Raw genomic sequence first — 24,914 nt, 5'->3', positions numbered from 1 at the left:
ATGTCAGGAGGGCTAGGATACAAGTGTATTTCTGAGGCTCTATAAAGCTCTGGACGGAGTACTGTGAGCAGTTTTGGGCCCCATACCTAAGGAAGAACATTGAATACAAGAGTTGGGACATCTTGTTGAAGTTGTACAAGACAGTGGTAGGGCCACACTTGGAATACTGTGTACAGTTCTGGTCACCCAATTATAGAAAGGATATTATTAAACCAGAAAGACTGCAAAAAGATTTACTAGGTTGCTACCGGGACTTGATGGATTGAGTTATAAGGAGAGGCTGGATTGACTGGGACTTTTTTCCCTGGAGTGTAGGAGGCTGAGGGATGATCTTATAGAGGTCTATAAAATAATGAGGGGCACAGATCAGCTAGATAGTCAAGATCTTTTCCCAAAGGTAAGGGAGTCTAAAACTAGAGGGCATAGGTTTTAGGTGAGAGGGGAGAGATACAAAAGTGTCCAGAAGGGCAATTTTTTCACACAGAGGATGGTGAGTGCCTGGAACAAGCTGCCAGAAGTAGTAGTAGAGGCAGGTACAATCTTGTCTTTTAAGAAGCATTTAAACAGTTACATGGGTAAGATGGGTATAGAGGGATGTGGGCCAAATGTGGGAAATTGGAATGAACTTAGGGATTAAAAAAAAGGGTGGCATGGACAAGTTGGGCTGAAGGGCCTGTTTCCATGCTGTAAACCTCTCTGACACTCATTCCCTTTTGCCTCTCCTGTCACTGACACTATTTCTCTATTTGTCTGCAGGTATCCCAGGACAGTGATGCAGTGTGCCTGTGGAACAGAGTCCTGGGCTCCTATCCCAGGGTTATACTGGCTGCCAGGTTAGTGCAGACATCAAAACGCCAATATTTTGAGAGGAACCTTCATGTTTACAGGGCTTCCGAAGGGCACACCAGGAACAGGAGGAGGCCTTTAAGGCCTGTTCCATCAATCACTGAGCCCTGAGACTGATCCACCAATCTCTGAGCCCCAAGACTGATCCACCAATCACCGAGCCCGAAACTAATCCTCCAATCACTGAGCCCCGAGACTGATCCACCAATCACAGAGCCCCGAGACTGATCCACCAATCATCGAGCCCGAAACTAATCCTCCAATCACTGAGCCCCAAGACTGATCCACCAATCACCGAGCCCGAAACTAATCCTCCAATCACTGAGCCCCAAGACTGATCCACCAGTTACCGAGCCCCGAAACTGATCCTCCAATCACTGAGCCCCGAGACTGATCCACCAATCACGGAGCCCCGAGACTGATCCTCCAATCACTGAGCCCCGAAACTGAAGCTCCAATCACTGAGGCCCTGAGACTGATCCTCCAATCACTGAGCCCCGAAACTGATCCTCCAATCACTGAAGCCCTGAGACTGATCCTCCAATCACTGAGGCCCTGAGACTGATCCTCCAATCACTGAGCCCCGAAACTGATCCACCAATCACTGTGTCCCGAGACTGATTCACCAATCACTGAACCCGAGACAGATCCTCCAATCACTGAGCCCCGAAACTGATCCTCCAATCACTGAGCCCTGAAACTGATCCACCAATCACCGAGCCCCGAGACCGATTCACCAATCACTGAGTCCCAAAACTGATCCTCCAATCACTGAGCCCCGAAACTGAAGCTCCAATCACTGAGGCCCTGAGACTGATCCTCCAATCACTGAGCCCCGAAACTGATCCACCAATCACTGTGTCCCGAGACTGATTCACCAATCACTGAACCCGAGACAGATCCTCCAATCACTGAGCCCCGAAACTGATCCTCCAATCACTGAGCCCTGAAACTGATCCACCAATCACCGAGCCCCGAGACCGATTCACCAATCACTGAGTCCCGAAACTGATCCTCCAATCACTGAGCCCGAAACTGATCATCCAATCACTGAGCCCTGAGACTGATCCTCCAATCACTGAGGCCCGAGACTGATCGTCCCTTCACCCAGTCTGTGTCCAATCCTTCGCACTGTCTGTGATGATCCGTGCATGACCTAATCTTATTTCCCCTTGAGTCTTTTATTGACAAAATATATCAAAATCAAATTGAGATTTAATTGATGGAACATAGTTCGGATACCACCATGGATCAGTCTATCTCCTAACTGTCTCTTTTCTGTGTTTTTTGGGCCTGTATTCCAGGCTTGGCCTACCCGGACTGGGCTTACAAGCCTGACTCCAGCCCTGGGAGTCGCCAGGTTCAGCTCTGGCACTTCATCCTGGACCTGCTGCGGAAGGAGGAATATCGAGAAGTTATTGCCTGGCAGGGGGATTACGGAGAGTTTGTCATCAAGGATCCTGATGAAGTGGCTCGGCTCTGGGGAATGAGGAAATGTAAACCTCAAATGAACTACGACAAGCTCAGCCGAGCCCTCAGGTAAGGAGCGGTGCTCTCTTGATAAGTCCTCCCTGTTCACCTTCCTCTCCATCTCTCTCTCTCTCTCCTTACTTTCCTCTTTTTCCTCTTCGTGTCCCTTCTAACTGCCCTCTTCACATACACAAACTCTCTCTCTGCTTTTCAATCCTCTTCTTCACTGTTCTGGTCCATATCCCTACATTTTTCTCTTTCTCACTCTCTTTCTCCCTCACTCCCATTTTATTTCTCATTTTCAGTCTCTCTTTCTCTTTGTGTTTGTACCCCTCTCATTCTGTGGTGATTTTTAGTATGGACAACGCAGCGGAGTAAGGGTCACCTGGCTTGGGGGACAAATTGGGACTATTGAGGGTAGTTAGCCCGGAGGGTGAGGGTGGGCTGGGGGTGGGGGTTTGAATTCTCTGTTAGATTATAGAGAACTAAACAGACACTAGGGCAATCTTGCTGATTGCTGTAATAACTTCACAGCAGAAACATGCGAATTTGGGTTGATACTTAATGAGATACTAAGAGACCTTTTGCTGTGCGGGATAAATAAAGAATGTAATTATCCAAAAACGCCTGTTGGCAGAAGCCCAACTAGGCTTGAAACAGACGCTACAGCTGGTTCTACCATTGGAAAACATGGCAAGTGGGACATATGAATTGAAAGGTATCCCAATACAAATGGACACCCACGCCTGAATTCAGTGACCACCACTTGAGTGCAGGCGATTACATAGCCTCCCTCAGGAGGTATCTGGATACAGGACAGCCTCAAAGCAAAGCGAAGCCTTGACCAGAAAGTCAACAGTCCCTCTCGGTGCCACTCCATCGCCCCTCGACTGCATTCCATCGCCCTCGACTGCATTCCATCGCCCTCGACTCCACTCCATCGTCCCTCAATTCCACTCCATCGTCCCTCGATTCCACTCCACCGCCCCCGACTCCACTCCATCGCCCCTCGACTCCGCTCCATCGCCCCTCGATTCCACTCCCTTGTCCCCGACACCACTCCATCATCCCTCAACCCCACTCCATCGTCCCTCAACTCCGCTCCATTGCCCCTTGACTCCATTCCATCGACCTTGACTCCACTCCATCACCCCATAACTTCACTCCACCCTGCCCAGCAAGGCATTGTAACTGTTGTCGATATGCAGAGTCAGGGCGGCGAAGTAAACTTTCGTAGAATCATAGATTATAGAATCCCAACAGTGCAGAAGGAGGTCATTTGGCCCATTGAGTCTGCACCGACCGCAATCCCACCCAGGGCCTATTCCCATTACCCTACTTATTTACCTTGCTAACCCCCTGACACAATGGGGCAATTTAGCATGGCCAACCAACCTAACCTGCGTGCCTTTGGAGTGTGGGAGGAAACTGCAGCACCCGGAGGAAACCCCTGCAGACATGGGGAGAAGGTGCAAACTCCACACAGACAGTGACCCAGGCCGGGAATTGAACCCAGGTCCCTAGCGCCGTGAGACCTTTCAAGACCTCGATTTAGATGTCACTCTTGTGCCACTGTGCTGGCCTTTCAAGACCTTGACTTAGGAAAAGGTCAGGTAGGCTCGTGTCCTGGAGAGTGCACACTCTGGAAGGTTCATCTATATCTGACGAGGAACAATTAAATCGTATAGCAATGTGCAAAACAGACCCAATTAAGATAAGGGTCACAGGCTCAAGGTGAGAGGGGCAAGGTATAACTCTGATATCAGAGGGGTGTTTTTACACAGAAGGTGGTGGGGGCCTGGAATGCGCCGCCAAGTAGGGTGGTGGAGGCAGACACGCTGGCATCGTTTAAGAATTACCTGGATAGTCACATGAGCAGCCTGGGAGTGGAGGGATACAAACGAATGGTCTAGTTGGACCAATGCGTGGCGCAGGCTTGGAGGGCCGAAGGGCCTGTTTCCTGTGCTGTACTGTTCTTTGTTCTAACTGTAAGACTAAATGGATGTCCAGTATTAATGGAGGGCGATACAGGCATGGTCCTATCGGCGGCCAGAGAAGAATCAGTGTTCAGTCCAATGTGTACTGGACTTGAACCCTTAAATTTAATCAAGGCACCAGCAAGACTGAGGATTTATACAGGGGAACCTCTGAGAGCTGTGGGTACAGCCTTTGTTCCTGTCCCTTACTGTTAATGGCAGTGGCAGGCTCAGGCTTGAGGCGAAACTGGTTGAGAGAAACCCACCTGGATTGGGTAAATAGTTCCCTGTTAGAAAACGGTTGCTTGAGTGAAAACGGTTTGAATGCCCTCCCCTTGTCTGTGGGAGTTTCCTCCGGGTGCTCCGGTTTCCTTCCACACCCCAAAGATGTGCAGATTAGGTTGGCCGTGTTAAATTGCCCCTGAGTGTCAGGGGGTTAGCAAGGTAAATAAATAGGGTTATGGGAATAGGGCCTGGCTTGTGGTCAGTGCAGACTCGATGGCCGAATGGCCTCCTTCTGCACTGTAGGGATTCTATAACTTTAGAACATAGAACATAGAACATTACAGCGCAGTACAGGCCCTTCGGCCCTCGATGTTGCGCCAACCAGTGGAACCAATCTAATGACCCTCTAACCTAAACTATTCCAATGTTATCCATATGCCTATCCACTGACCATTTGAACGCCCTTAAAGTTGGTGAGTCCACAACTGCTGCAGGCAGCGCATTCCACGCCCTTACTACCCTCTGAGTAAAGAACCTACCTCTGACATCTGTCCTATAATTACCACCCCTTAATTTAAAGCTATGTCTCCTCGTGTTAGCCATCACCATCCGAGGAAAGAGGCTCTCGCTGTCCACCCTATCCAACCCTCTGATAATCTTGTATGCCTCAATTAGGTCACCTCGAAACCTTCTTCTCTCTAACGAAAATAATCTCAAGTCCCTCAGCCTTTCCTCATTAGACCTTCCCACCATACCAGGCAACATCCTAGTAAACCTCCTCTGCACCCTTTCCAATGCCTCCACATCCTCCTTATAATGCTTTATGATTCTATGAAAGCTTACTTTGCAGCTCTGACTCTGCATATCAGGAACAGTTATAATGCCTTGCCGGGTTTCAGAAGGACTGTTGACTTTCTGGTCCAGTGGTGTGCTACAGGGATCAGTGCTGGGCCCACTATTATTTGTCATTTATATTAATGATTTGGATGAGAATATAGGAGGCATGGTTATTAAGTTTGCAGATGACATCGAGATTAGTGGCATAGTGGACAGTGAAGAAAGTTATCTCCAATTACAATGGGATCTTGATCAATTGGGCCTGTGGGCTGATGAATGGCAGATGGAGTTTAACTTAGACAAATGCGAGATGATGCATTTTGGTAGATTGAACCAGGGCAGGACTTATTCAGTTAATAGTAGGGTGTTGGGGAGAGTTACAGAACAAAGAGATCTAGGGTGCATGCTCATAGCTCCTTGAAAGTCACAGGTGGAGAGAGTGGTGAAGAAGGCATTCAGCGTGCTTGGTTTCATCAGTCAGAACATTGAATACGTAGAACATGGAACATTACAGCGCAGAACAGGAGTTGGGATATCTTGTTAAAGTTCTACATGACATTGGCCTTAGAATACTGTGTGCAATTCTGGTCACTCTATTATAGAAAGGATATTATTAAACTAGAAAGGGTGTAGGAAAAATTTACTAGAATGTTATCGGGACTTGATGGATTGAGTAATAAGGAGAGGCTGAATAGACTAGGACTTTTTTCCCTGAAGCGTAGGAGGCTGAGGGGTGATCTTATAGAGATCTAAAAAATAATGAGGGGCATAGACAAAGTAGATAGTCAATATCTTTTCCCAAAGGTAGGGGAGTCTAAAACTAGAGAGCATAGGTTTGAGGTGAGAAGGGAGAGATGCAAAAGTGTTCAGAGAGGCAATTTTTTCACACAGAGGATGGTGAGTGTCTGGAACAAGCTGCCAGAGGTATTAGTAGAAGCGGGTACAATTTTATCTTTTAAAAAGCATTTAGATAGTTAGATGGGTACGAAGGGTATAAAGGGATATGGGCTAAATGCGGGCAATTGGAATTAGCTTAGGGGTTTTTAAAAAGAAGGGTGGCATGGACAAGTTGCGAGGCATCTTGAAGGGAATTGCTTGATAGGGCGGACGCAACACGGTTTCATTAAAGGGAAGTCGTGTCTGACAAATTTACTGGAGTTCTATGAGGATGTGTCTAGGGCAGTGGATAGAGGAGAGCCGGTGGATGTGGTCTTTCTGGATTTTCAGAAGGCGTTTGACAAGGTACCTCACAAGAGGTTATTGCAGAAGGTCAGGGGACATGGAGTTGGGGGTAGGGTGTTAGCGTGGATAGAGGATTGGTTGTCAAATAGGAGGCAGAGAGTGGGGGTCAATGGGTGCTATTCGGATTGGCGGATGGTGACTAGTGGGGTGCCCCAGGGGTCGGTGCTGGGGCCTCAGCTATTTACCATTTATATAGATGATCTGGAGGAGGGAACCGAGTGCAGGGTGTCGAAATTTGCTGATGACACCAAGATTGGGGGAAAGGCAAATTGTGCGGAGGGTGTGGAGAGTCTGCAGAAGGATCTAGATAGGCTGGGCGAATGGGCCAGGAAATGGCAAATGGAATTTAATGTTGGCAAGTGTGAGGTGGTCCACTTTGGTAGGAAGAATGGTAGGAAGGACTATTACTTACGTGGCGAAAAACTGCAGCAGGCGACGGTGCAGAGGGACCTCGGGGTCCTTGTGCATGAGTCGCAAAAACCCAGCTTGCAGGTGCAGCAGGTGGTCAGGAAGGCGAATGGGATGCTGGCCTTCATAGCGAGGGGGATTGAATATAAAAGTAGGGAGGTCTTGCTGCAGCTGTATAGGGCATTGGTGAGGCCGCAGCTGGAGTACTGTGTGCAGTTTTGGGTGCCGCACCTGCGCAAGGATATTTTGGCCCTGGAGGGAGTGCAGAGGAGGTTTACTAGGCTGATACCGGAGTTGAGGGGATTGAGCTATGAGGAGAGGCTGAATAAACTAGGCTTGTACTCGTTAGAGTTTAGAAGAATGAGGGGAGATCTCATTGAGACGTATAAGATGATGAATGGGATGGATAGGATAGAGGTGGAGAGACTCTTCCTGCTCAAAAAAGACAGTAGGACTAGGGGGCACAGCCTCAAGATAAAGGGGAGGCGGTTTAGAACGGAGTTGAGGAGGAACTTCTTCACTCAAAGGGTGGTGAATCTCTGGAATTCTCTGCCCGTTGAAGTGGTGGAGGCTGCCTCGCTAAATATTTTTAAGACGCGGGTTGATGGGTTCTTGATAAGAGAGGGGATTAAGGGTTATGGGGAGAGGGCGGGAAAGTGGAACTGAGCCACAACAGATCAGCCATGATCTTATTGAATGGCGGGGCAGGCTCGAAGGGCTAGATGGCCTACTCCTGCTCCTATTTCTTATGTTCTTATGTTCTTAAGTTGGGCTGAAGGGCTTGTTTCCATGCTGTAAACGTCAATGACCTCTATGACTAAGGCTTGGCTTTGCTTTGAGGCTGTCCTGTATCCGGCTCAAATACCTGGAGGTTTTTCGAGAAGGGCTAGGAACCATAAAAGGAACCAAAGTGACATTACATGTTAACCAGGACACACTCCTTCAATTTTACGAGGCCCACCGAGTACTGCTTGCTTTAAGGGAAGAAGTGGAAACAGAAATTAGAAGATTAGAATGAGAAGGTATAATAAAACCTGTCCAGTTTGCAGAATGGGCAACACCAGTTGTGCCTGTTTTGAAGCCAGATGGTTCAGTCTGTCTTCGCGGGGACTCTAAGCAAACAATAAACTGCTATTCACAGCTGGACCAATATCCGATTCCCTGGGTCGAGAATTTATATGCAGAACTGATAGGGAGGCTCTTGTTCTCAAAATTAGATATGATTTCTTCACCCTGAGGGTGGTGAACGTGTAGAATTCACTATCACCAAATGTATTTGAGGCCAAAATGTTGTCTGATTTCAAGAAACAATTTGATATAACTCTTGGGGCTAAAGGGTTCAAGGGATATGGGGGGAAGGCGGGATCAGGATATTGAATTTGATGATCAGCCATGATCAAAATGAATATTTGGAGCAGGCTTGAAGAACCGAATGCCTACTCCTGTATCTCGTTTCTATGAGTTAGTTGCAGCTAGATGGGGATTCACAGAAATATTTCATGAATACATTAAAGGCCCTTGTTGCCTCTTGGGGTATTAGCAGCTTGCTTTATCCAGAAAGCAAAGAAAAAACAAAGAACAATACAGCACACGAACAGGCCCTTCGGCCCTCCAACCCTGTGCCAATCATGATGCCTTGTCTAAACTAAAGCCATATGCAATTACAGAGTCCATATCCTTCCATTCCCATCCTATTCATGTATTCATCTTGTTGCCCCTTAAATGCCACTCTTGTGCATGTACCCACCACGTCTCTGGGCAGTGCATTCCAGATATTCACCACCTTGTGTGTAAAAAAAAAATCTTGCCTCGCACATCTCCTGTAAACTTTTCCCAATGCACCTTAAACCTATGTCCCTTAGTACATGACTTTTCTGCCCTAGGAAAGATCATCTGACTATCCACTCTGTCCATGCCACTCAATCTTGTAGACCTCTATCAGGTCACCCTTCAATCTCTGTCATTCCAGTGAGAACAAACCGAGTTTATCCAACCTCTCCTGATACCTAATACCCTCTAGACCAGGCAACATCCTGGTAAACCTCTTCTGTACCTTCTCCAAAGCATTCCACATCCTGATAGTGTGGCAACCAGAATTACACATTATATTCTAAATGAGGCCTAACTAAAGTTCTGTACAGCTGCAACATGACCTGTCAATTTTTATACTCGATTCCCTGACCGACGAAGGCAGTGCTTTCTTGACTACCTTATCTACTTGTGTTGCCGCTTTCACTGATTAGTGGACATGTACTCCCAGATCTCTCTGCCTGTCAATAATCCTTAGGGTTTTACCATTTACTGTATAATTCCTACATGCATTGGACCTTCCAAAATGCATTACCTCACACTTGTCTGGATTAAACTCCATCTGCCATTTCTCCGCCCAAGTCTCCAATCAGTCTATATCTTGCTGTGTCCTCTGACAATCCTCTTCACTATCCGCGATGCCACCAATTTTTGCGTCATTTATGAACTTGCTAATCAGACGAGCTACATTTTCCTCCAAATCATTTATATACACTATGAGCGACAAAGGTCCGAGAACTGATCCCTTTGGAACACCGCTAGTCACAGACTTCCAATAGGAAAAGCGTCCCTCTGCTGCTAACCTCTGTCTTCTATGACCAAGCCAGTTCTGTATCCATCTTGCCAGTTCTCCTCTGAACCTGTGTGACTTCACCTTTCATATCTTACCATAAAGTACCTCGTTTGAGGCTTTCCCGAAGTTCATGTACACAGCATACACTACCTTTCCCTCATCTATCATTATCACTTCCTCAAAAAACTTGATCTAGTGAAGCACGACCTCCCCTTCACAAAACCATGCTGACTATCACTAATAAGTCCATTTGTTTCCAAATATGAGTAAATCCTGTCCCTAAGAATCTTTTCCAATAATTTTGCTACCGCTGACATAAGGCTCACTGGCCTATAATTTCCTGGATTATCTCTGCTCCTCTTCTTAAACAATGGAATAACATTGACTATCCTCCAGTCCTCTGGAACTTCACTTGTAGCCAATGAGGATATAATGATTTCTGTCAAGGCCCCAGCAATTTCCACCCTTGCCCCACTCAGTATTCTGGGGTAGATCCCATCAGGCCCTGAGGATTTATCGACTTTAATGCTTTTTAAGACGCCCAATACCACCACCTTTTTGATATCGACATGACCCAGAGTATCTACACACCCTACCCTGGGCTGCTCATCTATCAAGTTCCTCTCTACGGTGAATACTGAGGCAAAGTATTCATTTAGTACCTCACCCATTTCCTCCGGTTCCATGCACAGATTCCCTCCGCTATCCTTGAGTGGACCAACCCTTTCCCTGGCTACCCTCTTCCTCTTTATATATGTATAAAATGCCTTAGGATTTTCCTTAATACTGTTTGCCAAGGACTTTTCGTGACCTCTTTTAGCCCTCCTAACTCCTTCCTCAAGCTCCTTCCTATGAATAAGGAAAAAAAAGGAGAACATATTACAATGTTTACCCCAGGTTGGCATTTGCCTGGGCGATGTTCTCCTTCGAGGTAATATAAAGTCAGAACACCTATAGAACCTGGAGGAGATCCTTAGTGGTTTATCAAGAACCCGTGCAGTTGAGGAGGGGGAAATGCAACTTCCTGGTACCTCAAGTGACCGTTCTGGGTTACAAAGTGGGCAAGTCAGGTCTACATGTTTTGGAAGATCGAGTGTGGGTGATTAAACACATCCCGGCTCCCACCTCAATCAGGAATTATGGTCATTTCTCGAATTGGTGATGTACTCTGGAAAATTTATACCAAACTGCACCTCCATCTTGGTTCTACTGCATCAACTGCTAAAAAAGGGTCAAACTTGGGAATGTTCTACCCATCAAGTAAAACATCTGTCATTGTTGAATGTCTTAGCACATTATGACCCTAGAAAAGAGTTAGTGCTAACCTGCGATGTGTCTCTGAATAGCATCAGACAGTATTATCACATAGATGGCCAAATGGAGAGGAATGCTCAATAGCATCTGCCTCCAGGACCTTGGCTATTGTAGAAAGAAAGTATGCCCAGATTGAAAAAGAAGATTTGGAGATAATATTTGGAGTGAAGAAATTTCACCAAAAATTTATGGGTGTAAATTTGTGATTGTTACCGATCAGAAGCTGCTACTGGCACTGTTAAGAGAGGACAGAGCGGTACCACCAATAGCATCAGCTCTGATCCAGTGGTGGGCATTATTATAGGCCGCCTGCAACTATTGGTTGGAGCACTGGGAGGAAGGTCGAGCGGCAAATGCCGATGCCTCAATGAGATTACCTTTAGCAGACACCCCACCAATGGTACCCCAAGCAGAAGAGATGGTAATGACCATGAAGTTTTTGGATAACCACCCCCCACATTGGCCACACATAATATACGTCTTTGGGCGCAAAAGGACACTGCCCTCGCAAAAGTGAAACACTTAGTACTAAGGGGGGAAACAGAAAGGCCAGTCCAACCCAATTCCACTCCCATTGGAGTAGAAGAGAGTAGCTCACAGTGGAATACTGCTATTGGGGGCACTAGTGGTAGTTCTGAGTCAGGGTCGCTATGCTATATCGGCTGAACTACATCATGGCCACCCAGGGGTGTCCAAAATGAAGATGCTGGCCAGGAGCTGTGTTTGGTGGCCTGGAAATGGATGTAGACATAGTGGCACTTGTGGGTTGGTGCCTGGAATGCCAGCAAGAATAATAGTTGCCACCACCAGCTGTCCTACACCAGGGGAATGGCCTGATAGACCATGGACTTGGCTGCACTTTCATGGGCTTGATGTTCGTGGTCATACAGGATGCCCACTCCAAGCACATATGATGTATTTGGCAAACACAATGATAACAGTAGAGAAACTCTGTTCCTCATTTGCGATGTATGACATCCCTGAAGTGCTCTCCTTTGACAACGGACCAGCTTTCGCCAGCCAGGAGTTCACCCGGTTCATGAAGTTGATTGGGATTCGACATATCATTGGGCAGCATGGTAGCACAGTGGTTAGCACTGCTGCTTCACAGCTCCAGGGTCCTGGGTTCGATTCTCGGCTCGGGTCACTGTCTGTGTGGAGTTTGCACATTCTCCTCGTGTCTGCGTGGGTTTCCTCCGGGTGCTCTGGTTTCCTTCCACAGTCCAAAGGTGTACAGGTTAGGTTGATTGGCCATGCTAAGAAATTTCCCCTTAGTGTCCAGGGATGCGTAGGTTAGAGGGATTAGTGGGTATAATATGTAGGGATATGGGGGTAGGGCCTGGGTGGGATTGTGTTTGGTGCAGACTCGATGGGCTGAAGGGCCTATTTCTGCACTGTAGGGTTCTATGATTCTATATCAGGATGACACCATATCATCCAGCATCGTGGAAAGAGTTTAAAGACTTTAAAAGCTAGCTTAAAACATAGCCGGCAGCATCAATGGACACCAAACTCTCCCATTGGTTAGTAGATTATTGGACAACCCCATATGTCACTGTGGGAATAGCACCCACAGAATTACTCATGGGCAGACAACTCTGCACCAGATTAAGTTTGCTCTTCCCAAACCTGGGAGAGAGCATGGAAAAGCAACAAGAAGCCCAACGCAAAGACCACAACAATAGCAGCCGACATAGACAATTGGAGGCTGGTGAAAAAGTTGGGTAAGGAATTACACTAATGGTCCCACATGGTTATCAGGAATGGTGGACATTAGGATGGGGCCTGTATCCTGCATGGGACAGCCCATCTGAAAAAAATATCTGGACCAGGTGCGGGTCTCAGAATCACAGTTCATCCCGGAGCTAACTATACCTAGCAGCCAAGAACCAACAAGAGTCCCCCCAGAGTGGCCAGCCCCACCTCTATGTCACCTGTAGTTAGGACCTCGGAGTCTGAAATGGACAATGCGGATGAAGCCACTCGAGGAAGGAAATGAACAGGAACTCTGGCACTCATGTCATAAGAGACATTGCCAGTTGGATACACCCCGCCCACATTTGATGCTGAGTTGGAGGATCTGGATCCAGCGCTGAAATGCTGCAAAAGACCCATGAGGCACACGAATCATCGAGACTCCTCGGACTTAGCAGGGGAGGGGTGCAATGACTTCAACAAGACCCATGAGGTTGGCCTCGTAGAATATGAGATCCCTGATTGAGGTCAGAATTGCCTGCCCAATCAGGGAGCCTCATCTGTATATAAATATGGGAGTGTCAGATTTCCTGAGACTCTGGATTCCGACAGTGCTCTGGAAGCATTTTTGGAGTGAAATAGAGTTGGTAAATAAAGGGAATCTGGTGACGGGACACCATCCTCTGAGAAGTTATTTCAGCTGCTGTTTTTCTTATTAATAAATACCTTCTGTTTCTGATGAGGTCTGTGAAAGTGCATCCTGGCGACAAGGATAACATTTTGATGACATTTTCTCTGGCCTGACAACTGTGAGTATCCTGTTTTAATTGAAGTCTGAAGGAAAACACACTCACCCAATTGTCTGTCTTTGATTGACCTTAGGGAGAATCGCGAAACAGAGGGACCTTGGAATTCAGGTGCATGGGTCTCTAAAAGTAGAGTCACAGGTAGATAGGACAATGAAGAAGACTTTTAGCATTCTGGCCTTCATCGGTCAGGGCATTGGATATAGAAGTTGGGAAGTTATGTTGCAGTTGTACAGGATGTTGGTGAGGCCGCACCCGGAGTACTGTGTTCAGTTTTGGTCACCTTACTATAGGAAAGATGTCATTAAACTAGAGACAGTGCAGAAGAGATTTACAAGGATGTTGCCAGCTCTCAAGGGAATGAGTTATAGGGAGCGATTGGACAGGCTAGGACTTTTTCATTTGGAGCGTAGGAGACTGAGGGGTGATCTTATAGAGGTGTATAAGATCATGAGAAGCATGGATAGGGTGAGTGCACTCAGTCTTTTCCCAGGGTTGGGGAATCGAGAAGTAGAGGGCATAGGTTTAAGTTAAGTGGGAAAAGAATTAATGGGAACCTGAGGAGCAACTTTTTTACACTGAAGGTGGTACGTATGTGGAATGAGCTCCTGGAGGAAATGGTTAAGGCAGGGACATTGACAACATTTAAAAGGCTTTTGGGCAGTTATAGGATAGGAAAGGTTTCGAAAGATACGGGCCAAATGCAAGCAAACAGGGTTAGCTTAGATGGGCATTTTGGTCAGCATGGACCAGTTTGAGCTGAAGGGCCTGTCTCTGTGCTGTAGATTCTATGAATAGACCCATTTGAGATGCTGCGATGTAGCCAGACCCTGAGCGATGTAGAATCAGAAAAGACGGACAGTTCCCAAGCTGCATGGGCAACGGAGAGAACACGGCAGGGCCTCTGAGGCAGGACCCAAAAGAAGGGGAGTTGAAATGCAGAAATGTACCTCCACTCACATTGTAGACTAGATGGAGAGGCAGTCCGGGAGCATCAGTACATTGGAGAGATTGAGGGACAGATGTAAAACAAATCTGAATTGGCCAGAACAGTCAAAAATTTAGAAACATATACTGAAAAAAAACTTAACTTTGCAGCATTTCTTTTCTTAAAGCTTTTTTTTGAAACAGCACGCAGAAAGCAGTGCTTTAAATGAAAAAAATGATAAATGGCCAATGTGCATTGTCCGGAAATGCAGAGAATCAAGAGGCTGAAAGAGTCTCCTGTTTGGAGCAGGACCTCTGAACCTTCAGTGACAACAATCTCTATTCCAGTGGACTTCAAGCAAGTCCTCAACAGGTTTTTAAAAAGGTTAAATTTTTTTTAAAAACAACAGTCCCTTGAACCCTGAGGATGTCAGGTCTCCCAGTGAAATTGACAAAAAAAAACCAGACCATCAAAAAGAAAGGAAAAGAGCTTTCAAACAGCCAGAGGAAGAAAAATCTCCAGAAATCACTGAAACGATGGTCTCAAAATCAGAAGTTTTAAAAGTTCAATGAAGAGCAGGTTTGCACCAAAACTTCAAAAGCACAGGAAAAGTACAGAGGAAGCAGCAGCTGCTGACAGTGAAAAAAAAGACAACAGTCTTGACAATGCGCTTACAGCAGCAATCACAAGGAGGAACAAATAGTTATGGACAGGAAAATTAGAGAATACCCCAGAAAAAGGTTCATAAGCAATGAATACCTCAGAGAAGAGGCAAGACCTCATAGAGGGGTCAAGGCAAGACTTCACAGCAGGGGCAAGGCAAGGCAAGATCTCATAGAGGGGGCAAGACAAGACCTCACAGAAGGGTCAAGGTAAGATAATGGTATTCTGAGAGACAGGATCTACAGGCATTTAGAGAGGCAAAGACTGATTAGGGGCAGTCAGCATGGCTTTGTGAGTAGAAAATCATGTCTCACAATTTTGAGTTTTTTGAAAGGGTAATCAAGAAGGTAGATGAGGGCAGTTCTGTTGACATTGTCTACATGGACTTTAGTAAGGCCTTTGACAAGTTACCGCATGGTAGGTTATTGCATAAGGTTAAATCTCATGAGATCCAGGGTGAGGTAGCCATTGGATACAAAATTGGCTTCTTTTCAGAAGCCAGAGGGTGGTTGTAGAGGGTTGTTTTTCAAGCTGGAGGCCTGTGACCAGTGGTGTGCCTCAGGGATCAGTGCTGGGCCCACCGTTATTTGTCATTTATATAATGATTTGGATGAGAATTTAAGAGGCATGGTTAATTTGCAGATGACACCAAGGCAGCATGGTGGGCGGTGAAAAAGGTTATCTAGGATTGCAATGGGATCTTGATCAATTGGGCCAGCGGGCTAATGAATGGCAGAAGGAGTTTAATTTAGATAAATGTGAGGTGATGCAGTTTGGTAGATCGAACGGGAGCAAGACCAATTCAGTTAATGGTAGGATGTTGGAGAGTTATAGAACAAAGAGATCTATGGGTACAGGTTCATAGCTTGAAAGTGAAGTCACAGGTGGACAGAGTGGTGAAGAATATATTTTTTAAGCTTGGTTTCATTGGTCAGAACATTGAATACAAGAGTTGGAACATCTTGTTGAAGTTGTACAAGGCATTGGTAAAGCCACACTTATAGTATTTTGTACAGTTCTGGTCACCCTATTATAGAAAGGATATTATTAAACTAGAAAGAATGCAGAAAAAATTTATTAGGATACTACCGGGACTTGCTGGTTTGAGTTTTAAGGAGAGGCTGGATAGACTGGGACTTTTTTCTCTGGAGCATAGAAGGCTGGAGGGTGATCTTATAGAGTTCAATAAAATAATGAGGGGCAGAGATGAGATAGATAGTCAACATCTTTTCCCAAAGATAGGAGAGTCTAAAACTAGAGGGCATAGGTTTAGGGTGAGGGGGGGAGATACAAAAGGGTCTAGAGGGGCAACTTGTTCACACACAGGGTGGTGAGTGTCTGGAACAAGCTGCCAGAGGTAGTAGTAGAGACAGGTACAATTTTGTCTTTTAAAAAGCATTTAGACAGTTACTTGAGTAAGATGGGTATGGAGGGATGTGGGCCAAATGTGGGAAATTGGGACGAGCTTAGTGGTAAAAACTGGGTGGCATGGACAAGTTGGAGTGAGGGGCCTGTTTCTATGTTGTAAACCTCTATGCCTCTATAACTTGTGGATCACATGGGGAGTTGAGAGACTCTCCAACAATTAGTGTTACCATCAAGAAATATTTCTTATCTCATAAGCACTGAAGTACCTGTAACAGATGTAACTGAAGCAAATAGTAATGAACTACCTGAAGACACAGCTATTATTGCAGTTCCTGATGACCCTGTAGAAGTATCTTAGCTTTAAAAGAAACAGAAACATGCTCAAAGACTGTATTTATAATTATCCAATTTGTGTTTAGTTAAATTTCAGGACTGAGTACCTTAGTTGAGAAGATTGTATAAAGGAGTTAAAGGGGGAGGGATGTGGTGATTGTCCCTTTTCAGGGCAACACCGCAATGAAAGGATCACCAACTGGTACTGAGAGTGGGTAATCACCCCAGGGGGAGGGGGAGGAGAGGAAAGGAGGAGGGTTCTGTCTGTAGACAGATAGGGGACCAGGTCAGCGTGCTGCTATACTGCTGTTTTTCTTATTTATAAATCCTTTTGTATTTCTAATAACGTCCATGAAAGTGTATTTTTACACTTTCTTTCTCACTTTTGCTCTTTTTTCTCTCTTTCTCTCTCTCATCCAGTCTCTCTCCCCACCATCCCTCCACTCTCCCTATCTCCCTCAGCGACTGATGCTTTTTCCCTCCTCTCCAAGTAGTAAGTGATTCCTTCACAAAACTTCTCAGTGTTCCACAACCCCCGCCACCAAACTCTCTATTTCTCTCCCTCTCTCTCTCTCACACTCTGACAGACTCTCTTTCCCTCCTCCCCAGGTATTACTACAACAAGCGAATTCTACACAAGACCAAAGGGAAACGATTCACGTACAAGTTTAACTTCAGTAAGATGATCGTGATCAGCTGCCCACTCTGGGAACTGCCCATCAGTCCATGGGTGCCAGGCTCTGCCCCCTGTTTCGCACCGCTGGCACCCGACATGGCCAAGTCTCAGGTCAGAGTGCATCGCTGTTCTGTCACAAGGTGCGGGGAAGGGAGAGGAAAGGGAGGAGGAGCAGAAAGGAGGAGAGCAGTGTGACATTACGCCATGATTTAAGAAAGGCAGGAGAGAGAAATGGCAGGCCCATTCTTTGAATAAGATGGGGTAGAGGGATATGGTCCTTGGAAGGGTTAAGGGCTTTTAGGTCAGTCAGTCAGCATGGTCGATGCAGGGCCGAAGGGCCTGTTTCTGTGCTGTAATTTTCTTTGTCCTTATTAGCTGGAGATCAGTTGTTGGAAAATCCCAGAATCTATGAGTTAAGACGTCTGAACAATACATGAGAAAATGCACAGTACAATTAGAGCTGTTAGTATGGCTTCAGTGAAGGAAAATTCTGGTTGGCAAATGCACTCATGTTTTTTTGAGGATATGACGGGTATGGTGGATCAAAGGAAACCCTGGAGTAGTAATCCTGGATTTCCAAAAAGCTTTTGATAAATTGTCACACAAAGCTTCATCGGACAGATACAGGCTGATGGAGTTGGGTGGGGGGACTTAATAGTTGAGCATGGGAAGAAATTTGATGTGACAATAGTAAATCAAATTTTAGTATAGTGAAAAGTATTGTTTCTTGTGCGCTATATAGACAGCTTGCAGGTGCAGCATGTGGTCAGGAAGGCGAATGGGATGCTGGCCTTCATAGCGAGGGGGATTGAATATAAAAGCTGCAGCTGTATAGGGCATTGGTGAGGCCGCAGCTGGAGTACTGTGTGCAGTTTTGGGCGCTGTACTTACGCAAGGATATTTTGGCCTTGGAGGGAGTGCAGAGGAGGTTTATTAGGCTGATACCAGAGTTGAGGGGGTTGAGCTATGAGGAGAGGCTGAATAAACTAGGCTTGTACTCGTTAGAGTTTAGAAGAATGAGGGGAGATCTCATTGAGACGTATAAGATGATGAATGGGATGGATAGGATAGAGGTGGAGAGACTCTTCCCACTCAAAAAAGACAGTAGGACTAGGGGGCACAGCCTCAAGATAAAGGAGGGGCGGTTTAGAACGGAGTTGAGGAGGAACTTCTTCACTCAAAGGGTGGTGAATCTCTGGAATTCTCTGCCCGTTGAAGTGGTGGAGGCTGCCTCGCTAAATATGTTTAAGACGCGGGTTGATGGGTTTTTGATAAGAAAGGGGATTAAGGGTTATGGGGAGAGGGCGGGAAAGTGGAACTGAGCCACGACAGATCAGCCATGATCTTATTGAATGGTGGGGCAGGCTCGAAGGGCTAGATGGCCTACTCCTGCTCCTATTTCTTATGTTCTTATGTAAAACATACCACTCCTAGAGAAGGAAAGAAGAGAGTGCAGAATGTAGTGTTACAGCCATAGCTAGGGTGTAGAGAAAGATCAACTTAATACAAGATAAGTCCATTCAAAAGTCTGATGGCAACAGGGAAGAAGCCGTTCTTGAGTCGGTTGGTACATGTCCTCAGACTTTTGTATCTTTTTCCCAATGGAAGAAAGTGGATGAAAGTATGTCCAGGTTGGTTGGGATCCTTGATTATGCTGGCTACTTTTCCAAGGCAGTGGGAAGTGCAGACAGAGTCAGTGGATGGGAGGCTGGTTTGCATGATGGACTGGGCTTCATTCGTGATCCTTTGTAGTTTTTTGTGGTCTTGCATAGAACAGGAGCCATACCAAGCTGTGATACACCCAGAAGGAATACTTTCTATGTTGCATCTGTAAAAGTTGGTAAGAGTGGTAATGAACAAGCCCAATCATATTGAATGGCAGTGTGGGCTCAGCCTGTATCTGTCTGATGAAGCTTTGTGTGACAATTTATCAAAAGCTTTTTGGAAATCCAGGATTACTACTCCAAGGTTTCCTTTGATCCACCATACTCGTCATATCCTCAAAAAAAAAGAGTGCATTTGCCAACCAGAATTTTCCTTCACTGAAGCCACGCGAACAGCTTGAATTGTACTGTGCATGGCCTACTCCGGCTCCTATTTTGTGTGTTCTTGCACAGAGAGGGGTGGAAGTTGAAGAGAGGAGAGGGAAGGAGAGAGAGAGAGAGGAGGGGAGGAGAGGGAGGAAATGGTGGAGTGAGGAACATTGGAGGGCAGGAACATTGGGGAATGTATTGGAGGGGAGGAGCATTGGGAATGTATTGGAGGGGGGGAGCATTGGGAATGTATTGGAGGGGAGGAGTATTGGGAATGTATTGGAGGGGAGGAGTATTGGGAATGTATTAGAAGGGGGAGCATTGGGAATGTATTGGAGGGGAGGAGTATTGGGAATGTATTAGAGGGGGGAGCATTGGGAATGTATTGGAGGGGAGGAATATTGGGAATGTATTGGAGGGGGGAGCATTGGGAACGTATTGGAGGGGAGGAATATTGGGAATGTATTGGAGGGGAGGAGCATTGGGAATGTATTGGAGGGGGGGAGCATTAGGGAATGTGTTGGAGGGGGAGGAACATTGGGGAATGTATTGGAGGGGGGGAGCATTGGGAATGTGTTGGAGGGGAGGAGCATTGGGAATGTATTGGAGGGGAGGAGCATTGGAGAATGTATTGGAGGGGGGGAGCATTGGGAATGTATTGGAGGGGGGAGCATTGGGAATGTATTGGAGGGGGGGAGTATTGGGAATGTATTGGAGGGGGGGAGCATTGGGAATGTATTGGAGGGGGGAGCATTGGGAATGTATTGGAGGGGGGGAGTATTGGGAATGTATTGGAGGGGGGGAGTATTGGGAATGTATTGGAGGGGGGGAGTATTGGGAATGTATTGGAGGGGGGAGCATTGGGAATGTATTGGAGGGGAGGAGCATTGGGAATGTATTGGAGGGGAGGAGCATTGGGAATGTATTGGAGGGGAGGAGCATTGGGAATGTATTGGAGGGGAGGAGTATTGGGAATGTATTGGAGGGGAGGAGCATTGGGAATGTATTGGAGGGGGGGAGCATTGGGAATGTGTTGGAGGGGGAGGAACATTGGGGAATGTATTGGAGGGGGGGAGCATTGGGAATGTGTTGGAGGGGAGGAGCATTGGGAATGTATTGGAGGGGAGGAGCATTGGGGAATGTATTGGAGGGGGGGAGCATTGGGAATGTATTGGAGGGGGGAGCATTGGGAATGTATTGGAGGGGGGGAGTATTGGGAATGTATTGGAGGGGGGGAGTATTGGGAATGTATTGGAGGGGGGGAGTATTGGGAATGTATTGGAGGGGGGAGCATTGGGAATGTATTGGAGGGGGGAGCATTGGGAATGTATTGGAGGGGAGGAGCATTGGGAATGTATTGGAGGGGAGGAGCATTGGGAATGTATTGGAGGGGAGGAGCATTGGGAATGTATTGGAGGGGAGGAGTATTGGGAATGTATTGGAGGGGAGGAGCATTGGGAATGTATTGGAGGGGAGGAGCATTGGGAATGTATTGGAGGGGAGGAGCATTGGGGAATGTATTGGAGGGGAGGAGCATTGGGAATGTATTGGAGGGGGGGAGCATTGGGAATGTGTTGGAGGGGGGGAGCATTGGGAATGTATTGGAGGGGGGAGCATTGGGAATGTGTTGGAGGGGAGTTGCATTGGGAATGTATTGGAGGGGAGGAATATTGGAGAGTGGGTGTTTTGGGATTGGTGTGGAGGGGATTACAGGAGTATAGGGAAGAACGCTGTTGAGATCAGTGTGGTCCTCAGTTCCCTCACATTTACAAGGTAGCACGGGAAGAGTTTGCAGAGACAATCCAATGCTTTATCAGAGAGGGATAGTTTCCTGATGAGCGCCTCACTCCCCTTTCAGTCTCTCTCCTCCTCCCAGTGCGCTAATTCTCCCTCCTCCCTCACTTTCAGCAGCTGTTGGCCCACAAGAGCCCTACAGAAGGAATGGTGAGTCCCACCGAGTCCGGAGAGTCTCCCCAGGTCCAGCACAGACTCCGGGATGGGGATGTAGGTCGGAGGAAGCTGCAAATAGGTGGCGCTTTTGGAATCTGCTCTCCCCTCTCAGATAGTAGAGTTCTACCAGGTGAGTGCCTGAGAGTGCAGAGTCTGTGGGATTGATTGAGATGGTAAGTTTCTCTCCTGACTATCTTCTCTCTCTGCTCTTCCTCCTTCCTTCTAGGCTTTGGTCCCCATCTCCGTGAGCGCTTGGTCATCCGGTCTTGTCCATATATGGTCCTGCCGGGAGGCATTTTCACGTACCCACCAGACTCTCCATTTCTCTCAGTCAGCAGGACGACCCCTCTGTATATTCCCTTTCCTCCACAGTGCTAGTCCCTCAACTCAATCCCGCTGGGAATTCTACACTGTGTTTCCTGTCTGTGTGACTGTCTCCCTCTCTGTGTCTTCACTTTTCTCTCTTCAGTCTCTGTCTTTCTTTCTCTTCTCTCCAACCCTTTCTTTTCTTCTTATTGCCCCAGACTCTTACTCCAGTTTGTGTTTCTCTTGTGATCAAGATTCTCTCTGGTTTTCCTACCCATTGCTATCCATCCTAGCCCTGTTTCCTCTTTCTAGTTCCAGTCCTCCAGGGCTCCTCTCCGTATTTTCCCCACTTGCTCCCAGTCCTTGATTCCAACTCCAATCCATATCTTTCTGTTGATCCCAGAACTAAATTTGAGGCTCCTTCAAAAGCACCTTCCAAACGCATGACCACCACCATCTGGAAGATCAAAGACACCAGACACATGGAAATACCACCACCTGGAGGTTCCCCTCCAAGTCACTCACCAACCTGATTTGGAAATATATCACCGTTGCTTCACGGTCGCTGGGTCAAAATCCTGGAACTCCCTCCCCAAGAGCACTGTGGCTGTACCTACACCTCAGGGACTGCAGCAATTCAAGAGGGAGACATTTACATATCTATAATTTGGATCTCTAAAATGTTTCTAGAAAATGGAGTAGTTTAGTCCAAGTGGAATGACTGTGGTAATTCTAACACAGCGGCGAGTAGAGTATGGTCATATCCTCAAACAGTGAGGCAATAGTGAGCTTATCATCATTTCATCGTAGTGACATTGGTTGGGTAATGAATATTGACATTGGAACACTCCAAAACTCTTCTTCCAATAGTGACCAGGAAATATTTTACATCAAACTCATGAGGGCAATGGAATATAGGTTTAACGTTTTATTAATGTGTGTGGCTTGCATCATTACTGACCCTCCAGCACTGCGAGGCTCCCTCGTTAGAGGCTCCCTCGTTAGAGACTCCCTGACGCTGCATCACTCCCTCAGTGCTGACCCTCCGGCACTGTGGTGCCCCCACGGTACTGACCCTCCGGCACTGTGGTGCCCCCACGGTACTGACCCTCCGGCACTGCGGTGCCCCCACAGTACTGACCCTCCAGCACTGCGTTCTCCCTCGGTACTGACCCTCCGACACTTTGGCGCTCGCTCAGTATTCACCCTCCGACACTGCAGCACTCCCTCGGTACTGACCCTCCGACACTTTGGCGCTCGCTCAGTATTCACCTTCCGACACTGCAGCACTCCCTCGGTACTGACCCTCCGACACTTTGGCGCTCGCTCAGTATTCACCCTCCGACACTGCAGCACTCCCTCGGTACTGACCCTCCAGTTGTTCAGCGCTCCCTCAGTACTGACCCTTGACACTACGTCACTTCCCTGGTACTGACCCTCTGACTCTGCAGCACTCCCTCAGAACTGACCTTTGACATTACATCGCTTCCCCGGTACTGATCCTCCGACGCTGTGGCGCTCCTTGGTACTGACCCCTCTGACAGTGTGGCATTCTCTCGGTCCTGACCCTCTGCCACTGCAGCGCTCCCTCGGTATTGACCGTCCGACACTGCGGCGCTCCCTCGGTACTGACCAATATGTAAACCTCTACGGCTCTATTACTCTATAAGAGGTAGCCTTGCCCCACTGGAGGGAACAGAGGCTGGGGACAAGGAACCCCTGGCACTACCCAAGGGGCAAACTGGCACTGCCAATCAGGCAACAGGCAGTGCCAAGGGAGTGCAGCTAGAAGGGATGGGGCCGATCGGTAGGGGTTCCCATTGCCCCTCTGCATAGGGATCGGTGGCAGAGGGAGGGAAAAGGGTGATTGGGGCTGGCCATTCGGGTTTCGGGAGTGGGAGGGCTGGAGGGAGACAGCGGGTGGTGTTGGTGCCGGAGCCACAATGCACAGAACATGGAAAATTCATTCTGAATGTCATGCTAAATAAATCAGCGGGAATAACTCCAGTTTTTACATGAATTCAGCACTTAGAATTTCTTCGGGAATATCGTCCCCTTGTTTTCACAGTGGAAGATTTTTTTTTCCCAGAAACTGCAGTTACTACAGAGGAATGTGGCGACATTACTGTAACTAGGGAGAAGATATTAAATGAACTGATGGGATTAAAGGCAGATTAGTCCTAGGGGCCTAATGGCCTACACCCTAGGGTGTTAAAGAAGGTGGATCCTGGTAAGGTGCCAGTGGATCGGAAATGCGTTAATGAAGAAAGGAGACAGGCAAAAAGTAGGAAACTATATCTAAGCTAACTAGTTTATCTATATCTATAGCTTGACTTCTGTTATGTTTAGGAGAACCTCTGTTTTACTCCCATATATTGACTGGGACTCACTTAGTGCTCGGGGCATGGATGGGGCAGAGTTTGTAGGGAGCAACCAGAAGGGTTTCTTGAAACTGTATGTGGATAGTCCAACTAGGGAAGGGACTGTACTGGACTGGTATTGGGGAATAAGCCCAGCCAGGTGGTCGATGTTTCAGTCGGGGAGCAGTTCAGGAACAGTGACCATAATTCAGTAAGCTTTAGGTCCTGATAGGTAAAGATAATTGTATTGAAGGCCAATTACAACAATATTAGCAGGAACTGAAGAACGTAGATTGGGGGCAGATGTTCGAGGGCAAATCTGACATGTGGGAAGCTTTCAAGTGTAAGTTGATATGGATTCAGGGAGGACACATTCCTGTAAGGATGAAGGATAAGTTTTGGGAACTTTGTTTAATGAGAGATATTGTGAGCCTAGTCAAAGAGAAAAAGAAAGCATTTGTCAAGGCTAGGAGGCTGGGAACACACAAAGCAAGTGTGGAATACAAGGAAAGTAGAAAGAAACTTAAGCAAAGAACTTAAGGAAGGCTAAAAGGGGTCATGAGAAAGCATTGGCCAGCAGAATTAAGGAAAATCCCAAGGCTTTTTATACAAATATAAAGAGCAATAGGGTAGCCAGGGCATGGTTGACCCACTCAAGGACCAGGAGAGGGAATCTATGTGTGGAGGCCGAGGAAATGAGCGAGGTATTAAATGAGTACTTTGTGTCAGTATTCACCAAAGAGGACTTGGTGGATGATGAATCTGGGAAAGAGTGTGTCGATAGTTTGAGAGATGTTGAGATCAAAAAGGGGAAGGTATTGGGGTTCTTCAGAAACATTAAAGTAGACAAGTCCCCAGGGTCTAATGAGATATACC

The 24,914-nt window shown here is 47.0% G+C and overlaps 1 protein-coding gene across 1 annotated transcript; it reads left to right on the top strand.

The window, feature by feature from the left end:
• Nucleotides 1-758: 758 nt before the first annotated feature.
• LOC145351571 (ETS translocation variant 3-like protein) lies at nt 759-21,875 on the top strand. The gene is made up of 5 exons (XM_080201164.1): nt 759-833; nt 2,151-2,385; nt 17,323-17,500; nt 21,334-21,502; nt 21,599-21,875. Exons 1-5 carry the CDS (start codon nt 773-775, stop codon nt 21,748-21,750), a joined length of 795 nt encoding a protein of 264 aa, XP_080057290.1. The 5' UTR covers nt 759-772; the 3' UTR covers nt 21,751-21,875.
• Nucleotides 21,876-24,914: the final 3,039 nt, after the last annotated feature.

Source organism: Carcharhinus amblyrhynchos, chromosome 13 (genome assembly GCF_965287045.1).
Source record: "Carcharhinus amblyrhynchos chromosome 13, sCarAmb.v2.hapA, whole genome shotgun sequence".
Classification (NCBI taxonomy): domain Eukaryota; kingdom Metazoa; phylum Chordata; class Chondrichthyes; order Carcharhiniformes; family Carcharhinidae; genus Carcharhinus; species Carcharhinus amblyrhynchos.
The sequence above is the reverse complement of the archived record's forward strand: the minus strand, read 5'-3'. Positions and strand labels throughout refer to the sequence as shown.

Coding starts and splice junctions, on each gene's coding strand:
- LOC145351571 (XM_080201164.1), top strand. CDS start 773: ATGCAGTGTGCCTGTGGAACAGAGTCCTGGGCTCCTATCCCAGGGTTA. Junction 834..2,150: donor AGGGTTATACTGGCTGCCAG/GTTAGTGCAGAC, acceptor CCTGTATTCCAG/GCTTGGCCTACCCGGACTGG. Junction 2,386..17,322: donor AAGCTCAGCCGAGCCCTCAG/GTAAGGAGCGGT, acceptor CCTCCTCCCCAG/GTATTACTACAACAAGCGAA.